Genomic DNA, 20,757 nt, shown 5'->3' on the forward strand with positions numbered 1-20,757 from the left:
TTCAGAATTTGGAAATGCAAATCGACTTGGGAGTCCACGTGAAGAATTCCCTGATGGTTAACTTGCAGGCTGGTAAGCAAGGATGGCAAATGCAACATTAACATTCACTTTAAAAGTGAATGTTTTTAGAAAGGCAGGGATGTAATTCCGAGGCCTTATAAGCCATTGGTCGGACCAGATTTGGAGTGTTGTGAGTAGTTTTGGGCCCCATATCTAAGAAAGGATGTGCTGGCATGGAGGTTTAAGAATCTGATCCCGGGGGTTTCACGCCTCTGGGTTTGTACTTGCTGGAGTTTAGAAGAGGGGGGATCTCATTGAAACCTATTGATATTGAAAGGCCTAGATAGAGCAGATGTGGAGCGGATGTTTCCAGCAGTGGGTGACTATCCTTAGAATGGAAGGACATAACTTTGGAAAAGAGATGAGGAGAAATCTCAAAAAAATAAATAAGAGTGAATGTGTGTGTACACACACACACACACACACACACACACACACACACACACACACACACACACACACACACACACACACACACACACACACACACACACACTTCAGCCTTTTATTTAAATGGTACCTTTCATTCATGACCTTGGTATAACCCAAAGGACTTTATAGCAATTAAATACTTTCAAACTGTCATTTCTAGGTAATGTAGTGTAATAGTGAAATAATCATAGAGCTGTAGAGTCATACGGGATGTAAACAGGACTTCTGGCCCATTAATCCTGTACTGACCAGTAAGTGCCCATTAAGGCATAGAAGCAGAATTAGGCCATTTGGCCCACCCAGTGTGTTCCACCATTCCATCACGAATGATTTATTTTCCCTCTTAACCCTATTCTTCTGCTTTTACCCTGCAACCTTTGACACCTTGACTAGTCAAGAACTTATCAACCTCCACATTAATATACCCAATGCTTGTGGTAATGAATTCCACAGATTATCTACGGACTGGTTAAAGAACTTCCTCCTCATCTCTATTCTAATGAACGTCCCTTTTTCTGAGGCTGTGTCCTCAGGTCTTAGATTTGCCCTCCCCACTGTAGGAAACATCCTCTCCACATCCAGCCTATCTAGGCTTTTCAATATTCATTAGGTTTTAATGAGATCCCCCCCACCCCAAGCTTCTGCGCATATAGGCCCAGAGCCATCAAATGCTATTCAAATGTTAACCTTTTCATTCCCAGAATCATTCTTACGAACCTCATAAATGGTTCTCTGGACCCTCTCCAATGCCAGCACATCTTTCTTTTGAATAAGGGGCCCAAACCTGCTAATAATACTCCAAATGTGAGCTGAGCAACGCCTTATAAAACCTCAGAATTTCATCCTTGCTTTTGTATTCTAGTCCTTTTGAAATGAATGCTAACTAACGTTGCATTTGCCTTCCTCACCACAGACTCAACCTGCAAGTTAACCTCTAGGGAATCCTGCACCAGGACTCCCAGATCCCTCTGCACATCTGCTGTTTGAATTTTCCACATTTAGAATATAGTCTATGCCATTATTCCTTCTACCAAAGTTCATGATCATACACTTCCCTACACAATCTTCCATCTGCTACTCTTTTGCCTATTCTCCCAATCTGTCTAAGCTTCATCAACAGTACCGGCCCCTCCACCTATCTTTATATCATCCACAAACTTGGCCACAAAGGTTCTGACATCCATATCATTGGCCTATTACGTGAAAAGAGGCAGTCACAATGACCTCTGAGGAACACCACTAGTCATCGGCAGCCCCCTTCATTTCCACTCGCCTCCTGCCAATCAGCCAATGCGCTCCCCATGCTATTATCTTTCCAGTAATACCGTGGGCTTTCATTTTGTTAAACGACCTCATGTGTGGCACTTTTTCAAAGGCCTTCTGAAAATTCAAGCACACAGCATCAACATTCTCCTTTGTCCATCCTGCTTATTTCCTCAAAGAATTCCAACAGATCTGTCAGGCAAAATTTCCCCTTAAGGAAACCATTCTGATTTTAGCCTATTTTATCATGTGGTTCCATGTTCCCTGAATCCTTAATAATGGACTCCAACATCTTCACGGCCAGTGAGGTCAGGCTAACTGGCCTGTAATTTCCTTTCTCATGCCTCCCTCCCTTCTTAAAGACTGAGTGACTTTTGCAATTTTACAGTCCTCAGAACCGTTCTGGAATCTAGTGATTCTTGAAAGATCATTACTAATGCCTCCACAATCTCTTCAGCTACCCTGGGGCACAGTCCATATGGACTACCATCTTTAGTGTTCCACACATTTCCATTAAATCCATCCAGATACTGCCACTCCTCTACACTATGCAGTGACAAATTGACCCACGGGCCTGTACATTTTTAGGATGAGGAAGGAATCCCATGTGGGCACAAGGTAAGTGCCACACAGTCAGCACCCGAGGATGGGTCTGATTGTTCGTCACTGCATCAGCTGCACCACCGTGCTGCCACAGTGGGTAACGGCTGGTACAGCAGGGATAATGTTTCTTTAGGGCCAGGGTACCTATCCATTGTCCACAGTGGTGAGAGGACCACCTGAGAGACAGCTCCTCCTACAGCTAGATTCCGACTTTTTGTTAGAGTGGAATCTGAACCTCACTGTTTAATCCAGACGCAAGTGTTAACCAACCGAACCACATCTGGCAGACTACAGCTACCACAAAACCAGAGCTGCTACTTCCTCAATAAACACACTTAAGTTAGTCATCGATAGAATATCCTCTAACAAATATGAGTCTGAAATTCAAATCTGTCTTTGACAAATGTTTCCGGTACTTTCTTCCACTTCTGACCGCTTGTTGTACCAAGTTTACGCTGGTTCCTTTTATCAAACAATGCCACTTCTAATGATCTAGGGTTTGAGCTGGATATTATTCAGCCGTGATCAAATGGCAAAGCAGATTCAGTGGGCTGAATGGCCTAATTCAGCTCCTATACCTTTTGGTAATACTTCGACAAAGTGAAGGATTAAAGAGTATGTTCAGACTTCAGTCTACGTCCATCCTACCATACAGGGTGAATTCCCATGTGTGAGCTGAGAATAAATGGCAAAGGCAGCGAGTTTCAAACAGAATTTCAAAACTTAATGGGTCAGATTGAAGTTCTGTCAGTCTGCTGCATCCCATCATGAATGGTGGTGAACTATGTGACACAGCATCTCCGTGAACAGTTCCAGTCTTAGCAACGGGCCAGTGTGATAAGCAGGTGGACAAGGCTGAGGCTTTTAGACTGTCCTCAGCTAGTAACGTTGGGTCAATATTGCACTTCAGTCTTCCAAGGCTTAAGGCATCACACCTACCAAGAAGAAAGAATTCTCACCACCAACTTGTGCTTAATGGGTACTAGAACGTTGGCTGGCAGGTACGCCTACGCCACATATTCCATTGACTAACAGGAGCATCAATCGGCATGCTAGAGATAAGTAAGTCCACCCAAAAGCACTGTTAACAGGACTTTCTGCTTCCATGATGATTGAGCGTAGACCCATTGCATGAAAATTAATCAGACTGATGGTTTTGTAGACCCAACGAATTGTCCAATTTTCTATTCAGAGTAAGTTAGCTTTGCAGCTCTGTCGGAGACAGAGAATGCAGATGCAGGAAACTGGAGCAGATGCGGGTTGTTGACCCAAAACATCAGCAAATCTTTTTGCCGTGACATGTGCTGTTCAACACTGACTTCCTTCAGCAGATGGTTTTTTTTTGATGCAACTCAGCTGGAGGGGAGCCTGTTCAGTAGCTCAAGAGGTAGGGATTGAGCTGCTATGTGGTCAGATCCCGAGCCGCTCACTGTATCCCGTGCACTTATTGATCCCGGGGAAAATTGGGTTTTGTTACAGTCGCACCAACCAAGAATAGTGCAGAAATATAGCAATATAAAACCATAAATAATTAAATAATAATAAGTAAATTATGCCAAGTGGAAATAAGTCCAGGACCAGCCTATTGGCTCAGGGTGTCTGACACTCCGAGGAAGGAGTTGTAAAGTTTGATGGCCACAGGTAGGAATGACTTCCTATGACGCTCAGTGTTGCATCTTGGTGGAATGAGTCTCTGGCTGAATGTGCCTAACCAGTACATTATGGAGTGGATGGGAGACATTGTCCAAGATGGCATGCAACTTGGACAGCATCCTCTTTTCAGTCACCACCATCAGAGAGACACCATCAGACAACCACTTACAACAAGAATGAATCCAGCTGAACGACAGCTAGGTAGATCAATTCCTCTTTGGTTGCCAGTACTAAATGTGTCAAACAATATTGGACATCAACTTAGCTCCAGACTTCTTTAAAGCTTTGGTCCAGGAATGAGGCAAGTGACTGACTTAGATATTAAGGCTACACTTAACTAAGTATGGCATAAAGTCAGCGGCTGCTGAGAGAAGACCCTGCACAAAGGAAAATGATTGCGGTCAATATTAGCCAACGGTCTCACTCCCAGAACATTGTTCTGGGACCAATCATCTTCAGCTGCCTCATCAATGACATTTTTCCCCAACACAAGGACAGAGGTGGAGACACACACTGCTTTCTTAGATAATGAACCCAGGAACAAGACCTGGGAAACTTTCCACAGCAAGTTATTTGTGCACCTAGCCCCAGAACAACGATCATCTGCTTGCGAGAGAAAGAGAGTCAATCCAGTTCTTGTCCTTTTTCCATAGGATTACCATCGCTGAACCCTTCAACGTTCAACCTGGGTCACCGTTAAACAGAACCGTATCTGTTCCGACCACATAAATGTTCTGACAGTATAATCATAAGCTGGCATTCTGCACTGAACGTTCCATCAGCTAGATCCCAAGATGATTCAATGAACTACAAAGGAAATGACACAAGAAAAGTTCAAAGGGAGGCGGAGTTAAGATGGCGCTAAACGGCGACTCCTTTGTTTGCATCTTTGGAAACAGCTCTATTTCTATCTTTAATATCTTTAGTTTTCCATTTCAGGGTTCTTTTGAAGACCCTGACCTGGAGTTACACGCAGACTTCGGTTCTTTGCGGGAATGGGACCCGTTCTCAGGGTTTCAGAACCGGCCGACGTTCGGCACACCAAGGGGTCAGCTTAAGAGGTGGCCTAGTGTTTGGAAGCCTGAGATCTTGGGACTCTGGAGATGGGCAGATCGAGGGTCGGTGTCACTCATGTGTCATCGGGGAGACTGGAAAAACTTTCGCTCTGGGCCCAAAGACCCAAGATCTTTGCGATCTTCGGGCACAGGGCTCGAAGAAAGCAACGATACGGACTTTTTAACATCGTGAACCAACGGGTTGTTGCTATGCCTCCTGCTTACTGAGAAAATGGGGGACACCTCCCTCTCCCTTGTCAGGGAGGGAGAGAACCTGTGGGTTGCTGAATGCCGGGTGAGCTGCGATAGTCTTTGGGGTAACTGCAAGAGCTGTGTCTTTGCTATCGTTTAGCTCACGCTTGTGCTCGGTAACGGGTGCGTTTCTTGCTGGTGGGGAGGGGGGAGATAGTTGCTCGCTGCCGCTTATGCGCTGGGGGGGGACTTTGGGGTGCTCACATTTAACTTTTGTTCATTCTTTGGGGCACTTCTCTGTTTTCGTGGATGTTTTGCAAAGAAAAATCATTTCAGGGTGTATATTGTATACATTTCTGGGACATTAAATTGAACCTTAGAAGTAAATATTATTATCAGAGTACATATATGTCACCACATACAACTCTGAGATTCTTTTTCCTGTGAGCATACTCTGCAAATCAATAGAAAAGTAACTATAACAGGATCGATGAAAGATCAAGTAGAGTGCAGAAGACAACAAACTGTGTAACTTATCACTTATCTACTGTGCTTTCCCAAACGTGGCAGGGTGTTCCTGGAGATATTCTGCCTGATGATAAAGGGATCGAAGTTGAGATGACACATTTGGCAAACAGATAGCATTGCTGCCACACCACTCCAGCGTCCAATCCTTAACTGCCTGTGCAGTATTTGCAGGTCATCCCTATGAATGCAAGGGTTTCCTCTGTCTGTTTCAGTTTGCTCCAGAAGACACATTGATAGGTAGGTAAATTTGCAAATGCAAACTACCCCAAGAGTAGAAGAAAATAAGATATAGGGAAACAAGTGAGGGAATGGGATACTGTATCATTCTGAGGGCTGGTGTAGGCTTGTTGAACCAAAAGGATTCCTTCCATGTCAGAAGACGGTATGAGAAATTATGCAGCGCGGAAAACATTTTGAAATCGTATACAGTCACTATGTTGCAAAGAAGTGCTGAAATTTTATCAGGACGTTGCCTTATTTCTAAATTGATTACAAATGCACAGTGATCCTTGCAAAACAAATTTGCTCAACGTCATGCAGGAAGCAAGACATTGCCTCTTATTGACAAACTATTTTTAAAGTATTGAATTCTTCAGATAGAACTCTCCACTTAACTGTTAAGATTTTGCTGTCCTTTGAAATCCAGTTTTTACATCTGTAGATATACAATGCCTATCCAGTGATAAAGTTATCACCATGGAAACGGGGAATATGAAGACCTGCTCTCTTCCCACAGATGATACCTATTTTTATTTCAGAATTCCAGCATCTGCAGCAGTTTATTTCAGTACAAGTAATAAAACAACTAAAAATACAGAACGCTGAAAAAACATCAGTGGATCAAGCAGTATTTTCAGAAAAGGAACAAGTCTAAGGCAACGTTTCAATTCGAGACCCTGCATTAGGACAGAGAAAGAAGAGTGACGATTACCAGTACACAGCAGTACAAGAGGCAGGTGGGACAGGGGTAGGTAGAACCAAAATGGGAAGGGCTCAAGGTGGAGAAATGATGGGCAAATGGAAACATTTGGTGGGGGGAAAGGTAAACAAAAGGAGAGGAAAAAGAAGTAGCAGGTAAGTGTGCGTGAGAGGACAATACTAGGGGGTGGGTAAACATAAACTGGAAAATGTAATGTTTGTGCCATTGGGTTAAGGTCTACCCCCAAGTGAACTATGAGATATTGTTCTTCCAATTTGTGTTTGGCCTCTCCATAGCAATGGAGGACCCCGAGGACTGACGGGTTATTATGAGGGCGGAAGGATCGTCAGTGACATGTAACTAGGAACTCAAGATGGCTTTTGTGAACAGCAACTTTTGTCTCCATAGTGGAACAGCAGAGGGCATTCCATTCTCACTAGGACTGTTTTGACATAAGCTTCAAATCCGAAGAGAAGCCAGCTCTCCATTTTCCAGCTCACACTCATTTGTTTTCGACCCACCACCTTGTTGTTACTCTGCGGAATTTTGCCATACCCTATGCAGCTTAACCTTCATTACTTTATTCTAAATAAAATACTTCACTGAAGGACATTCTGGACCTAAAAATTCCAGTTTAGCATGGAAGGACTTGGCGATTAGCTTCTTCCCTCAGAAGTCAAAAGATAGATCCCTTTGCCAACGTAAAGGAAAATTTCTCTCTATAATCCGTTAACCAATAGATTTCGTCCAATTTTAGTTCCATCAAGTTTCAGATGTGCTATAGTCTATTCTTTGAAATTCATGCAGATTTAAAATCTGGTAGATAATCCAGAACCCCAATCAATCATTTAAACAATTTCTTCATTAATTAATTAAAACTGCACTTACCAAAGGACACGCCCAAGGTTCAGGAAAGCCCTTCAGTGCATTCCGAGACACATTAAGATTGTTGAGAGACTTGAAACAATGAAGGAAAGTTGTTGGCAAAATCTCAATTCTATTGTCGGAGACATCAATCTCCCTCAGCTTTCGTAATCCAATCCAGTTTGTTGCTGGGATCAGAAGAAACAGTACATTTACCTGACTCATCAAACAAGAACAATTACAGCTGAACATTTTTCTGTCCAATCACAAAAATACTTGGATATTTACCTGAGCAATCACAAAAGACTTGTGACAGGGATGTGATGTTGAGGCTCTATAAGGCACTTGTGAGACTACACTTGGAGTATTGTGTGCAGTTTTGGACTCCTTATTTTAGAAAGGATATACTGACATTGGAGAGGGTTCAGAGAAGATTCACGAGAATGATTCCAGGAATGAAGGGGTTACCATCTGAGGAATGTCTGGCAGCTCTTGGGCTGTTCAGGAGAATGAGGGGGGGATCTCATAGAAACATTCTGAACGTTAAAAGAACTGAACAGATTAGATATTGAAAAGTTATTTCCTATGGTAGGGGATTCTAAGATAAGAGGGCAAGACTTCAGGATTGAAGGACTTCCTTTTAGAACGGAGATGCAGAGAAATTACTTTAGTCAGAGGGTGATAAATCTGTGGAATTTTTTGCCACGAGCGGCTGTGGAGGCCAAGTCACTGGGTGTATCTAAGCCAGACAGAGATAGGTTCTTGATTAGCCAGGGCATCCAAGGGTATGGGAAGAAGGCAGGGGAGTGGGGATTTCTGGAAGAATTGGATCAGCCCATGATTGAATGGTGGAGCAGACTCAAGGGGCCGAATGGCCTACTTCTGCTCTTATATCTTATGGTTTATGGTCTTATGGACTTAATTTTTCACTTGATCAGTAACATGAAATATTTAACTGTCTAATCACAATTGACTCAAACATTTATCTGATCAATAACCATGATTGAGTTTTTATCTGTAGTCATACACAGATATTTCAGAGCATAAGAGGTAAGAGTAGAAGTCTTTATAGCCCTTCAAGTCCACTTCACGTTCAACAAGATCATAACTGGTCTTCCAGTTCTGCAGTGTGTTCTACCATTAAGATCACATTTCTTAATTTACTTAATGTATGGAGATCTACTAATCTCTGTTTTGAATTGTATGTTCACTCACATAGCAACCCAAATGTACATGTGACCAATCACACAGGAGTCAATTATGTTGAGACACAAGAGGTGCAGAAGCAGAAATCTGCTGTAAGGAAGGTGATAAGTGGAACTGCATAAGCGAGGGACGATGAGCAGATAAAAACATTTGGAGGGAAGGGGATTGGAGAACAGCAAGTTAAGTGTATGGGTGATAGGTAGAATGAACTGGGTGACATGGGTTAGGAGAATGTATGGAAAAAAGGAACCTGGGTCAATCAGGAGAGAGAAAAGAGCACAGGGGTATGGGGGGGGAGTGGTGGTTGGGTAATCTGAAACTGCAGGAAGTGAAAACTAACTCTCTATTAATGCAGGAACATATATCTGAGCAATCGTACAGGATTAGAACTTTGGAAATATCAGAATGAGTCTGGAACTTCCTAGACAATGAATAGTGCTCCTACCTTTTTCTTCATCAAATAACACGTTCAGTAGATTGCTGGAAGCTGTCAGTTTCTGAAGTTTTGGGAGATGCAAGAAGCTAGTGGGCAAGCAGGTCAGCTGGTTTCGTGATACGTCAATCTCCAGTATTCTGAAAGAGCGTAATATTAGTTCAGTCATTACTCCTGCCTCTCCACTGGATCCACCACCATGCACATGGTGTCTAACTGCAAATAGTACTAAGTTTGAGAAATTTATTTATCCTAAATCTTCATTCCTCCAAGTGGACCACAACCTTGTCACAGGGTTTGGAGCCTTGCGTGCCTCAATGACCCAGAGAGCTCTGTTGGCTGGAGTCAGGGCCTTGTGCTTTGGCTCTTGGTAGGGTCACCCCTACCAAACAGGTCAAAGGGTAATGGCCAGACTAAGCGTGCTTCACCGGTCCTCCAGGTTCGGGGGTTCAGCTCAAGGCGAACAACCCTGACTGGTGAAAAAAAATTGCTACAAAAACAGCATTGAAGAATCTTTCTATATCCCTGTGGGAGGTAAGGACGGACAGAGATGGAGGACTTTCATTGCTGCCTAAATGCCAGTGGCGTAACGGGGAGTAAGTAAATCTTGCTCAGACATTCGTCCCGGTTTGTTACATGCTCCGTCCCTGTCTTCACAACACTGACTGGCAAAAGTAAAAGTTACTGGCACGCTGATCGGTTAAATTGCGAGTAAGGATCAACTGGATTCAGAAATAAATTTACATTCAATAAAAAAAAACGCAAATTCTGGGTGGGTTTGATGCTCATTAAGCACTTTACCCAATTTTCCCCTCTGCTGTTGGCCACTTTTAATGACCTTGATACTTCAGTCAATGAGTTGCAAAATGAAATGTAATTTACAGGGCTGCAATGGCTGGGGTTGGTGGACTCTATAACAGTCAGTTGGTTGGTGAAACTCTGAGGACAGCTTGTTTACTGAAGGCCTCTCTATCATTCACAAGATGCTGCCTTCCCAGAGAGTGTCTTTTCAGCCTTGGCTCTTAAAGATTCTCAGCACCCACAATCTTGCTTTCACACCCATCGCCCTGCTTCCTTCAACGATAGAGCACACTGCAACTGGAGACGCCAAGCCCTTCCTCAGCAACTCTGGTCTCTCACTCACCCCGAACAGAGGATTTCTTCTGACGAGACTGCATCCGGCAATTCCTTCAGCTGGTTTGAGGACAAGTTGAGTTTCCGTAGGTGCACTAGTCCCCAAGGAATAACTGAGGGGAGGAGAGTGAGGCTGTTCCTGCTCAGATCGAGTTCTGTTATTTGATTGGACATATCTATGAACCAGTCCAGATCCAACCAAGGCAGCTTCAGGTGAGACCACTTCAGTGACTGGCCCTGTAATTCAAGTGTAAGAAACAGAAGCTCACAGCAAGAAGACACCTCAGTACATCCTGTAGTATGTGACAAAGCTTGTGAATGAACTGAAAAGCCCTCCGTCCGAGCAGAAGGCCACTTGACCCACTGTGTCTGAAAGAAAATCCTACTGGTCCTACACTCACTGCTCTTTTCCCAAATTTCTTCAATTGCAGGTATTTACCCAACTCGCTATTAGTGCTTACCATTGTATCAGCTCCCTTCACCAGCACACAAGCTATTTCACATCATTGTGGAGAGACACAGCACAGAAACACCAAATCCTTGCCAACGACCAAGCTCACTAATCCTAACTCTCACTCTTGAGCAAGGACCAACGTACAGCACGCATCGCCTGACAAATGTTTGGAGTGTGGGTGGGATCTGGAGCTTCTGGAGGAAACCCACGCAACCACAGGACAAACGTGCAAATTCCACACAGACGGCTCCTTTGTATTGAGGGAAATCTTGGGGCGGATGTGGAATGCGCAGACTCTCACTCCCTGGGGCAGCTGTGAGTTACTTCCTCTCCCCCCCTCACTGTGGGGGCAGGTACGAATTACTCCTTGCCATTCCCTGGGAAACTTGTGAATTGCCCCAGCTCATACTCTGGGGCAGATCCCCCTCTTTATAATCCTGATCCCTTACTGATTTCTCTGAGCCGGCACAGACTGTCCAACGTGTGTCTAAAGCCGGAGATTTTCAGTGGTGTGGTGGTTAGCACAACGCTTTAGAGAAATGGTGACCTAGGTTCAATTGCCGCCGCTACCTGTAAGGAGTTTGCATGTTCTCCCTGTGATGGCAAGTTTCCTCCTGATGCTCCGGCCTCCTTAGACATTACCGGTTGGTAGGTTAGTGGTCATTGTAAATTGTCCTGTGACTAGACTACGATTCAATCAGGGGTTGCTGGGTGGCACGACCCAAAGGGCCAGCAGGGACTACTCTGTGCTGTTTTTCAATCATTCAATCAATCAGCTGTCCTCAGATCTCACTCCAAACATGAGGTCTATCCTCAAAACCCTATTGACACATCCCTTGATTACCAACAATCACTCCTAGTTAGTTAGTAGTTAATTTTGTGTTTTGCCATTAGTTATCATCAGAGAAGTGCTGGCTCACTGCTTGTGTGGTCGACTCTTCGCACTGGCTGTTCGGTTCTGTAAACTGTTTCCTCAGGAGCTGCTTGCTGAGCTGAGGGTGGTCCATGAGAGTGTACGAGGAGAACTGGGCTCCGTTCTCCAGCAGGAAGATAGCAATCTCTTCATTCCCTGGTACAAAACAGACATTCCCATCAAAACCATAATCAACGAAGTCGAAGTAGGAGGGCGAGGAGAGAAACAACACAAGAACTACCAACAAACCGACAGAAGTAGGAAATAATCAGTGAGCAACAGAGTCGGGGAGATAAACAAAAGAGATGAAATACTGCAGCTGGTAGAAATCTGGAATAAAAGTCGATGCGTAGAAACCGTACAGCTTTGCAGGAGGTGGTGGAGTGACATCAGAAGGGGGCATGAGCAGGACACTAGCAACAGTCTCAGCTGCTGTTTGCCATCAGTTACACTCCAGCCCTCAGATATGGGTTTCTTTCTACATAAATCATCTCCAATGTGTAGGTGATGACACTATGGGGAGAATTTTAAAAATGGGGCTGATGTAGGATTAGTGTAACAGGGAGGCTGCTGGTCAGCATAGACTCAGTAGGCCAAAAGGCCTGTTTCCAGGCCGTATCTCACGGTTTACATACATGGTTCAGCCTTCTTTCCAAGGCCAAGGAGCCCAATCTTGGGCCTGTCGCTATGAAGAAATGGCAGATGAAATTTAATGCTGACAAGTGTGAGGTTTTACACTTCAGTAGGACCAACCAGTGTAGGTTTAACATGCAAACACGAGGAAATCTGCAGAAATTCAAACAACACACACAAAAAAAGCACTGGTTTAACACAGTGAATGGTAGGGCACTGGGGAGTCTGGTAGAACAAACGGATCTGGGAACACAGGTCCATAATTCATTGAAAGTGGCGTCATTGGTAGATAGGGTAATTGAGAAAGCTTTTGGCACATTGACCTTCATAATTCAAAGTATTCAGTACAGAAGTTGGAATGTTATGTTGAAGTTGTATAAGACATTGCTTATGCCTTTTTTGGAGTATTGTGTGCAGTTTTAATCACCCACCTACAGTAAAGATGGAAACAACGTTGACATCATTGAAAGGGTACAGGGAAAATTTACAAGGATGTTGCCTGGTCTGTAGGATCTAAGGAAAGATTGAATGGGTTAGGACTATATTTCTTAGAACAGAGCAGATTGAGATTTGATAGAGGTATACAAAATTATGAGGCGCATAGATAGGGTTAATGCAAGCAGTCTTTGTTCCACTGGGTTTGGGAGGGACTACAACTAGAGGTCATGGTTAAGGGTGAAAGTTAAGAAGTTTAAGGGGAACATGAGAGGAATCTTCTTCCTTCAGAGGGTTGTGAAAGTGTGGGATGAGCTGCTAGTGGTGACCGCACACTCGATTTCAACGGTTAAGAAATGTTTGGATAGGTGCATGGCTGATAGGGATATGGAGGGCTATGGTCCTATTGCAGATCGATGGGAGAAGGCAGCTTAAATGGTTCTGCATGGACTAGATGGGCTGAAGGGCTTGTTTCTGTGTTGTACTTCGACTGATTAGGGTATGAAAATGGGATAGGGTTTGGGATCGGGTGTAGAGAGCCCAGAAATTTCTTGGTGGATGCTGCAGGATCCTAAAATCTTGAGTCATAGGGAGAGAGGTTGGGTGGGTTAGGACTTTACTGCTTGGAGTACAGGAGACTGAGGGATGACTTTATAGAGTGTACAAAACCATGATGGATATGGGTAGGATAAATAGACTCGGTCTTTATTTCCAGGTAAGGGCTACTTAAAATATAGGGTTTAATGTGAGAGGCGGAAGACTTAAAAGGGACTTGAAGGGCAACTTCTTCATGTAGAGGATGGCACGGAAGTGGATGAGCTGTCAGAGGAAGTGGATGAGCTGTCAGAGGAAGTGGATGAGGCAGGTACAGTAAACAACATTCAAAAGAGATTTGGGTAAGTACATGGATACAAGGGGTTTAGAAGAATACAGTCAAATGGGGTTAGTTTAGACCAGAAGACCATCGAGTCTGCTCCGCCATTCCATCATGGCTGATTTATCATCCCTCTCAACTCCATTCTCCTGCCTTCTTTGACACCCTGACTAATCAAGAATCTAGTTTGGCGGGTAACATGGTTGGCTTGGACGAATTGGGCTGAAGGGCCTGTATTTCTCTACGGAGAGTGTCAGAGAAAAGACTGAAAACCTGCGGAAAGCCAGGAGGCAGAAGGTGGGAAGAAGGCAGATTATTGGGTAAAGCGAGTGGGTAAACCAAGAAGACTAATCATCCTTAACTGATGCTGCACAAATCCGAGGGACAGGATGGGTGCAACCAGCCCTGAAGCTCCAGCACCTGTGTGGGATGTTACCAGGAAACACCTGGATGAGCGAGTGCTAGGCAGCACCAGCCTCGCTGTCTAGTACGCCAACAACCAAGGAGGTTCACATCGTTGGGCCAGAAGGAGCGGCACGTCCTCAGTGAGTGAAGAAAAGTTAGAACGCCATGTTACACTAACAGGAATGTGAGGTGCATTCTCCAAAAATCCTTCACCTCTGCCATGGGCGATCAACTCCTTGTCCACCTTGAGCACAGGCCTTTGGGCCTGAGGCCGGGGAAGGAAGGTCTGGCAGGATCACCAGCTCCTGTAGACCAGGTTTTGGCCGTGCATCAGAAGCAGGAGCCTCCACGTTTCCTTTAATGGGGCAACTAGAATTGCACACAATAAATGGAGCTGCTAATTTATTTCAATACAACTACATTTGTCATGCATGATTCTAGTTGCCCCATTATAGGAGGAGAGAAGGTTGCAGTGTGGATCCGAGAACATCAGCTATTAGGAAAGGTTGGAAACACCTGGATTGTTTTCCTTGGAGCATCACAGGCTGAGGGGACAACTGACAGAAGTTTATGAAATGATGAGAGGCATAGATTGGGTAGAAAGTCACAATCTTTGTACAGAAATCTCTAATACTAGCGAACATGCTTTTAAGGTGAGAGAGGAACCGTGTTGGGCACGTTTTTTGAATGTAACACACACAAAATGCTGGAGGAACTCAGCAGGCCAGGCAGCATCTATGGAAAAGAGTAAACAGTTGTCGTTTTGGGCCGAGACCCTTCATTAGAACTGGTGAAGGGTCTTGGCCCGAAACATCAATCGTGTACTCTTTTCCATAGATGCTGCCTGGCCTGTTGAGGTCCACCGGCATTTTGAGAGTATTATTTTGACTTCCAGCATCTGCAGGTTTACTCAAGTTGTTGGAATGTGCCGCTAAGGGCGGCAGAACCCAAGGCAATAGTGATGAGGAAGAAGTTTTTAGACAGACACATGAATGTGCGGCGAAGGGAGGGATATGGATCGTGTACAGGCAGAAGCAATTTAGTTTAATTTGGCATCATGCTCAGCACGGAAATCAGCAGCTGTAGGGCTTGATCCTGTGTTGTACTGTTCTATGTTCTGGCATCACCCAGAACATGCTGCCACCAGGGAGGAGGTATTGGAGCCTGAAGCCACACACTCAACAATTCAGCATCCTCCCCTCTGGCATCAGATTTCTGAATGGACACCGAACCCATGAACACTGACTGCCTCACTATTTTTTACATGACTTATTTTAACTATTTTATACAAATATATATATATTTATTTCACAGTTTTTAACATTATGTATTTTAATGTACAGCTATTGCAAAAACAATAAATATCACAGCATATGCCAGTGATATTAATCTTGATTCTAATTCATGGGCAGTTGCTCCAGCTGGCCATTCTATAGACAAATCATGCACCCCTTCCTTTATTGGCTTGGGTGAGTTTTGTATAGAACACATACACACAAGAAGAGCCAGGTTTGGATAATGCTGCTGCTCATGTACTGTGTACACCCTAGGAGACGTGAAGACCCACGTACCTGCCTGCATCGCCGCGTACAATGGCTGCCCAGTGATGATGGGATAATTCTGTGACTTCATCCCACAGCTGTTTGCCTCTGCCTTGTACTCAAGCACCAAGAGCTGCACTATAGCCATGTGTCCCTGGCTACAGGCCGCAGCAAGCATCCAGCTCAGTAGGTCCTTGTCTGGGCACGTACCTGTAACGAGCACATTCTTGATGTAGTTAGGTAACAAAAGGATACGGCGCACGATAAGGTCCCGCTTCCACTCGAGAAATTCAAGACCCGAGATTCCATTGCATTTTGTCTGTGTGCTGCATTTTAACTAAGGCTCTCTCTTCTACCCATTTCTAACTTTTGGCTGGATTATTCTTCAACACTTAACGTCTTTTAATTGAGATTTAATTATCTGCATCAACAACTCCTTTCAAAAATACTTCTGCAAGCAGGAGCACCATGTTCTCAGCCTCCTCCACTGTCAAATCGAGGCATAATGTAAGTTGAAGGAACACATCCTCACATTCTGCCTGGGCAACCCTGCCACCTCCGCTCTGTCACATTCTCCCCCATCACCCTATATCATCCCCCTCTCCATCTGCTCACTACCCACACACTTCTCCCACTGATTCCTCTCCTCTCCTCCCTACCTTAGTTTCCACTCCTATCAGATTCCATCATCTTAACCCCTTGCCTCTTCCACCTATCACTTCCCAACTTCTGACATCATTCTGACCCTCCTACCTCCCACATCTGCTTATCAACCCCATCACCTGGCTCCCCCCATCACCTGGATCCCCCCCATCACCTGGATCCCCCCATCACCTGGATCCACCCATCACCTGGATCCACCCATCACCTGGCTCCCCCATCACCTGGATCCACCTATCACCTGGCTCCCCCCATCACCTGGATCCCCCCATCACCTGGCTCCCCCCATCACCTGGCTCCCCCCATCACCTGGCTCCCCCCATCACCTGGATCCACCCATCACCTGGATCCCCCCCATCACCTGGATCCACCCATCACCTGGATCCACCCATCACCTGGCTCCCCCCATCACCTGGATCCCCCCCATCACCTGGCTCCCCCCATCACCTGGATCCACCTATCACCTGGCTCCCCCCATCACCTGGCTCCCCCCATCACCTGGATCCCCCCATCACCTGGATCCCCCCATCACCTGGCTCCCCCCATCACCTGGATCCACCCATCACCTGGATCCCCCCCATCACCTGGATCCACCCATCACCTGGCTCCCCCCATCACCTGGCTCCCCCCATCACCTGGATCCCCCCATCACCTGGATCCACCCATCACCTGGATCCACCCATCACCTGGATCCACCCATCACCTGGCTCCCCCCATCACCTGGATCCACCTATCACCTGGCTTCCCCCATCACCTGGCTCCCCCATCACCTGGATCCACCCATCACCTGGCTCCCCCCATCACCTGGATCCCCCCATCACCTGGATCCACCCATCACCTGGCTCCCCCCATCACCTGGATCCACCTATCACCTGGCTCCCCCCATCACCTGGATCCACCCATCACCTGGCTCCCCCCATCACCTGGATCCACCCATCACCTGGGTCCTCCCATCACCTGGATCCCCCCCATCACCTGGCTCCCCCCATCACCTGGATCCCCCCCCCCATCACCTGGATCCACCTATCACCTGGATCCATCACCTGCTCCACCTCTTTATACCGCCTACCTTCCTTCTTTTATTCCATTCCCGATGGAGAGTAACAACATAAAGCATTAGTTGCCCAATTCCCTCCATCTCTCCTGCCTGCCCTACTGAGCTCCTCCAGTACCTTTCTTTGCTTCTCCAGATCACCAGCATCTACAGCTTCTTTTTGCTGAACTTCCTTTTCCCAAAAATCTGGTGTTTCCACCTTTTCTTCACCACTTTAGGGAATCCTGAAGCACCATTCAGCCGAAGTAATAGCTCAGAAATGCAGTCAGTAACCAGCAACAGATAGTTTATTGGCCTTACAAAGTACTGGCTGGAGAGAGACTTGATAGAAGTGTACGCAATTATTAGTACCCCAGATGCAGTGGGAAGGATCTACTTTCTTTAGCTGACAGGTCAAAAACAAGGGGCCAGAGATTGAAAGAAATTACTTGAGGAATTCAAAACAATAAGATACACAACTTGCTTCTCTGCTTTACTAAATACTGACTCCTCATCAAGATGTTGCCATTTGCCTCAGAGAGGGGATGTTCATTTAAAAGAGGGAAATAAAATCCAGCAACACACTGCAAGGGAAGGAAACCGGAAATGAAAGACCAAAGGAAAATATCTTTTAAAGGAAGATTTTGTGTACCTCAAAGTTGCTACTGTTCTTTATAAATCTATTGACAGATCATTGAGACACTATAGCACAGGAGTCCAATTAGCCGATCAAAATCACGCTGGCTCTCTGCTTGGTGCTGTAGCCCTGCCAGTTTACCACCCTCGGTGTTTTTAGAAGTTGTTGAATCACCTCTCCTTCCATCAGCGTCACGGAGAGTGAGTTCCAAGTCAGTACAACACACTACACAAAAACTCCTCTCTTCTGCACACTCCGCCCCATTGGGTCTCTTACCCAAATCTTAAATCTATGAAGCCTCATACTTTAGCCATCAGCTAATGGGAATTGCTATAGCTACCGCTATCAAATTTTCCCTCATTCTTCTCCTCTCCGAGCTAAGCAACTCGAGCTTCTCTTGGATAAACTGACTCATCTGCTGCCTGTTTCCAGTTAACCCCCTGTGCCTCTTCAAAGACCTGCAATCCCTTCTTAAGCTTTAGTAGCCAGAGCTGGCCAGAATCCCAATGGCATGAAGGTTCTCTGCTTTAGTATTAAGTCCCTCTGCCCATGTAAACCAAAGTACCATGCGTTTTCCTAATTGTTCTTAATGATCTTTGTACATAAGTCTCCAGCTTGTTTCCTTGAGAGCTCTTTAAACAGTTCCGTTAAGTCTCTGCTGCTACTCTCCCCATGTTCCTTTCATCCCTTTTGACTTGGCACACCACTGAGACATCATGCATCAAATGCTCGAGACAGAGCACAGGATGGTTTAAATTAGGCAGAGGTCACTGACTGCTCAAGGTCACTTGGATTCTCTCAAGCATATTTTGTTCTAAACTCATTTTATTTGGCTGAGGCTCTTTCTACAAACAGATGGCGGGGGGGGGGGGCTACTTAATGTTCCAAATGGTGGGGCAGAGGCTTCCTGAGGCCATAGCAGATTCCAAATTTTATTGGAAAAACCTTGTCTGCCGATGACACACCAGAAGAGTTTGAGAATGACTTGTATAATTCCCTTATACTGCGTATCCTCCTAGATCTTCCCAGGCCTCACCTTGCCGGTCCCTCTACACAGTCAGCATCTGCTCCCACAGCATGTACCTACTGATAAGCTTCCACTGCGGACCATCAGAGAATGGACCCAAGGTGCCTCTGGAGCAGTGGTCCCCAACCACCGGGCCACAGAGCATGTGCTGCCAGGCCACGAGGAAACGATATGATTTGGCGATATGAAACGATATGAGTCAGCTGCATCTTTCCTCAGTCCCTGTCACGCCCACTGTTGAACTTGAACGCACGCGAGGTCATTATCCACGTGAGGTCATCAGTCATTAACTTACAACTACTCGATGAGTAAAAAACAAACTTCGCTTGAGAGTTTCTTTGGAAGAGGTGGTAGGGGACATAAAAGGCCTAACGATGATGGTAACGCAGAGACAGCTGAGGCCGAGACTGCAGAAAAAAAGAAAGCTTCCTTCAACAGAAAATACGACGAGTTGTACATAAAATATGGCTTTAATGTGACCGGTGACTTGCACGCTCCAAGCCCCCTGTGTGTGATATGTGGAGACAAGCTGTCTAATGAGGCAATGAAGCCCTCAAAACTGCTTCAGCACCTTGAGTCCAAGCACCCTGACCTTAAAGACAAACCCATTGAGTTTTTTGAGCAGAAAAAACGTGAGCAGGCGGGACAGAAGCAAGTGCTGAGAGCCACCATCTCCACAAATGCTGCTGCTCTGACGGCATCGTACTTAGTGGCGAGCTGTGTTGGTAAGGCTAAGAAGCCTTTCACTGTTGGTGAAGAATTGATTCTGCCTGCTGCCAAGGACACGTGCTGTGAACCGTTGGGAGAAGCTGCAGCTAACAAGATGGCACAGGTTTCTCTTTCAGCTACCACAGTTTCAAGGAGAATCGATGACATAGCGGAGGACATCGAAGCACAGCTGTTGGAACGGCTTAACAAGTCACTATGGTACGCTATCCAGGTCAATGAGTCTACCTATGTTGACAACAAGGCAATACCGCAGGCTTATGTGCGATATATATTTTAAGATGATGTGCACGAGGATATGTTGTGTACACTGCCGCTGCCAACTAACACAACTGGGGCAGAACTATTCAAGTCTTTGAATGACTGCATGCCAGGCAAACTGGACTGGTCATTCTGTGTTGGAATATGCACAGACGGGGCTGCAGCTATGACTGGACGGCTGTCTGGTTTCACTACCCGAGTCAAAGAGGTTGTTCCTGAATGCGAGTCTACACACTGTGTCATACACAGGGAAATGCTGGCTAGCCAAAAAATGTCACCTGATCTTAACAGCGTATTGAGTGACGTTACTGAAGTTATCAATCACATCAAAGCAAAAGTCCTTAACTCACGTCTGTTTGAGTAGATTTGCGAGGAAATGGATGCAGAGCACAAACGCCTTCTCTTACACACTGAAGTCAGGTGGCTATCAAGGGGGAGAGCCCTGGCCAGGGTTGTTGAGCTAAGAGAGCCGCTACAGAGATTTCTTTCAGGAAAAAAGTCACCACTGACAGCAAACTTCAGTGACAAGGAGTGGATAGCAAAACTCGCTTATCTGTGTGACATCTTCAACCTGCTCAATGAACTCAATTTGTCACTTCAGGGGAGAATGACAACTGTCTTCAAGTTGGCAGATAAAGTGTGCCATCACCTATCTTCGCTGTCGATAGAATTCGAGCGTTACTTCCCAACTGCAAATGACCCAAGACGTGCAAAGAAATGGGTCCGTGACCCATTTGTGAATGTCCCTGGTGAATCATTCATGTCAGCGTGGGAAGAAGATCAACTCCTCGAGCTTGTAAATGACGGTGGGCTGAA

The 20,757-nt window shown here is 45.5% G+C and overlaps 1 protein-coding gene across 1 annotated transcript in view; it reads right to left on the reverse strand.

Moving 5' to 3' along the window:
- Positions 1 to 20,757, reverse strand: part of lrrk1 (leucine-rich repeat kinase 1) — a 197,640-nt gene that overhangs the window by 121,999 nt on the left and 54,884 nt on the right. Inside the window, 5 exon segments of the mRNA XM_073032977.1 lie at positions 7,594 to 7,757; positions 9,221 to 9,348; positions 10,353 to 10,579; positions 11,717 to 11,865; positions 15,628 to 15,807. Of these exon segments, the coding sequence (XP_072889078.1) occupies positions 7,594 to 7,757; positions 9,221 to 9,348; positions 10,353 to 10,579; positions 11,717 to 11,865; positions 15,628 to 15,807 (848 nt within the window).

The sequence above is a fragment of the Hemitrygon akajei genome, chromosome 30 (genome assembly GCF_048418815.1).
Source record: "Hemitrygon akajei chromosome 30, sHemAka1.3, whole genome shotgun sequence".
Lineage (NCBI taxonomy): Eukaryota > Metazoa > Chordata > Chondrichthyes > Myliobatiformes > Dasyatidae > Hemitrygon > Hemitrygon akajei.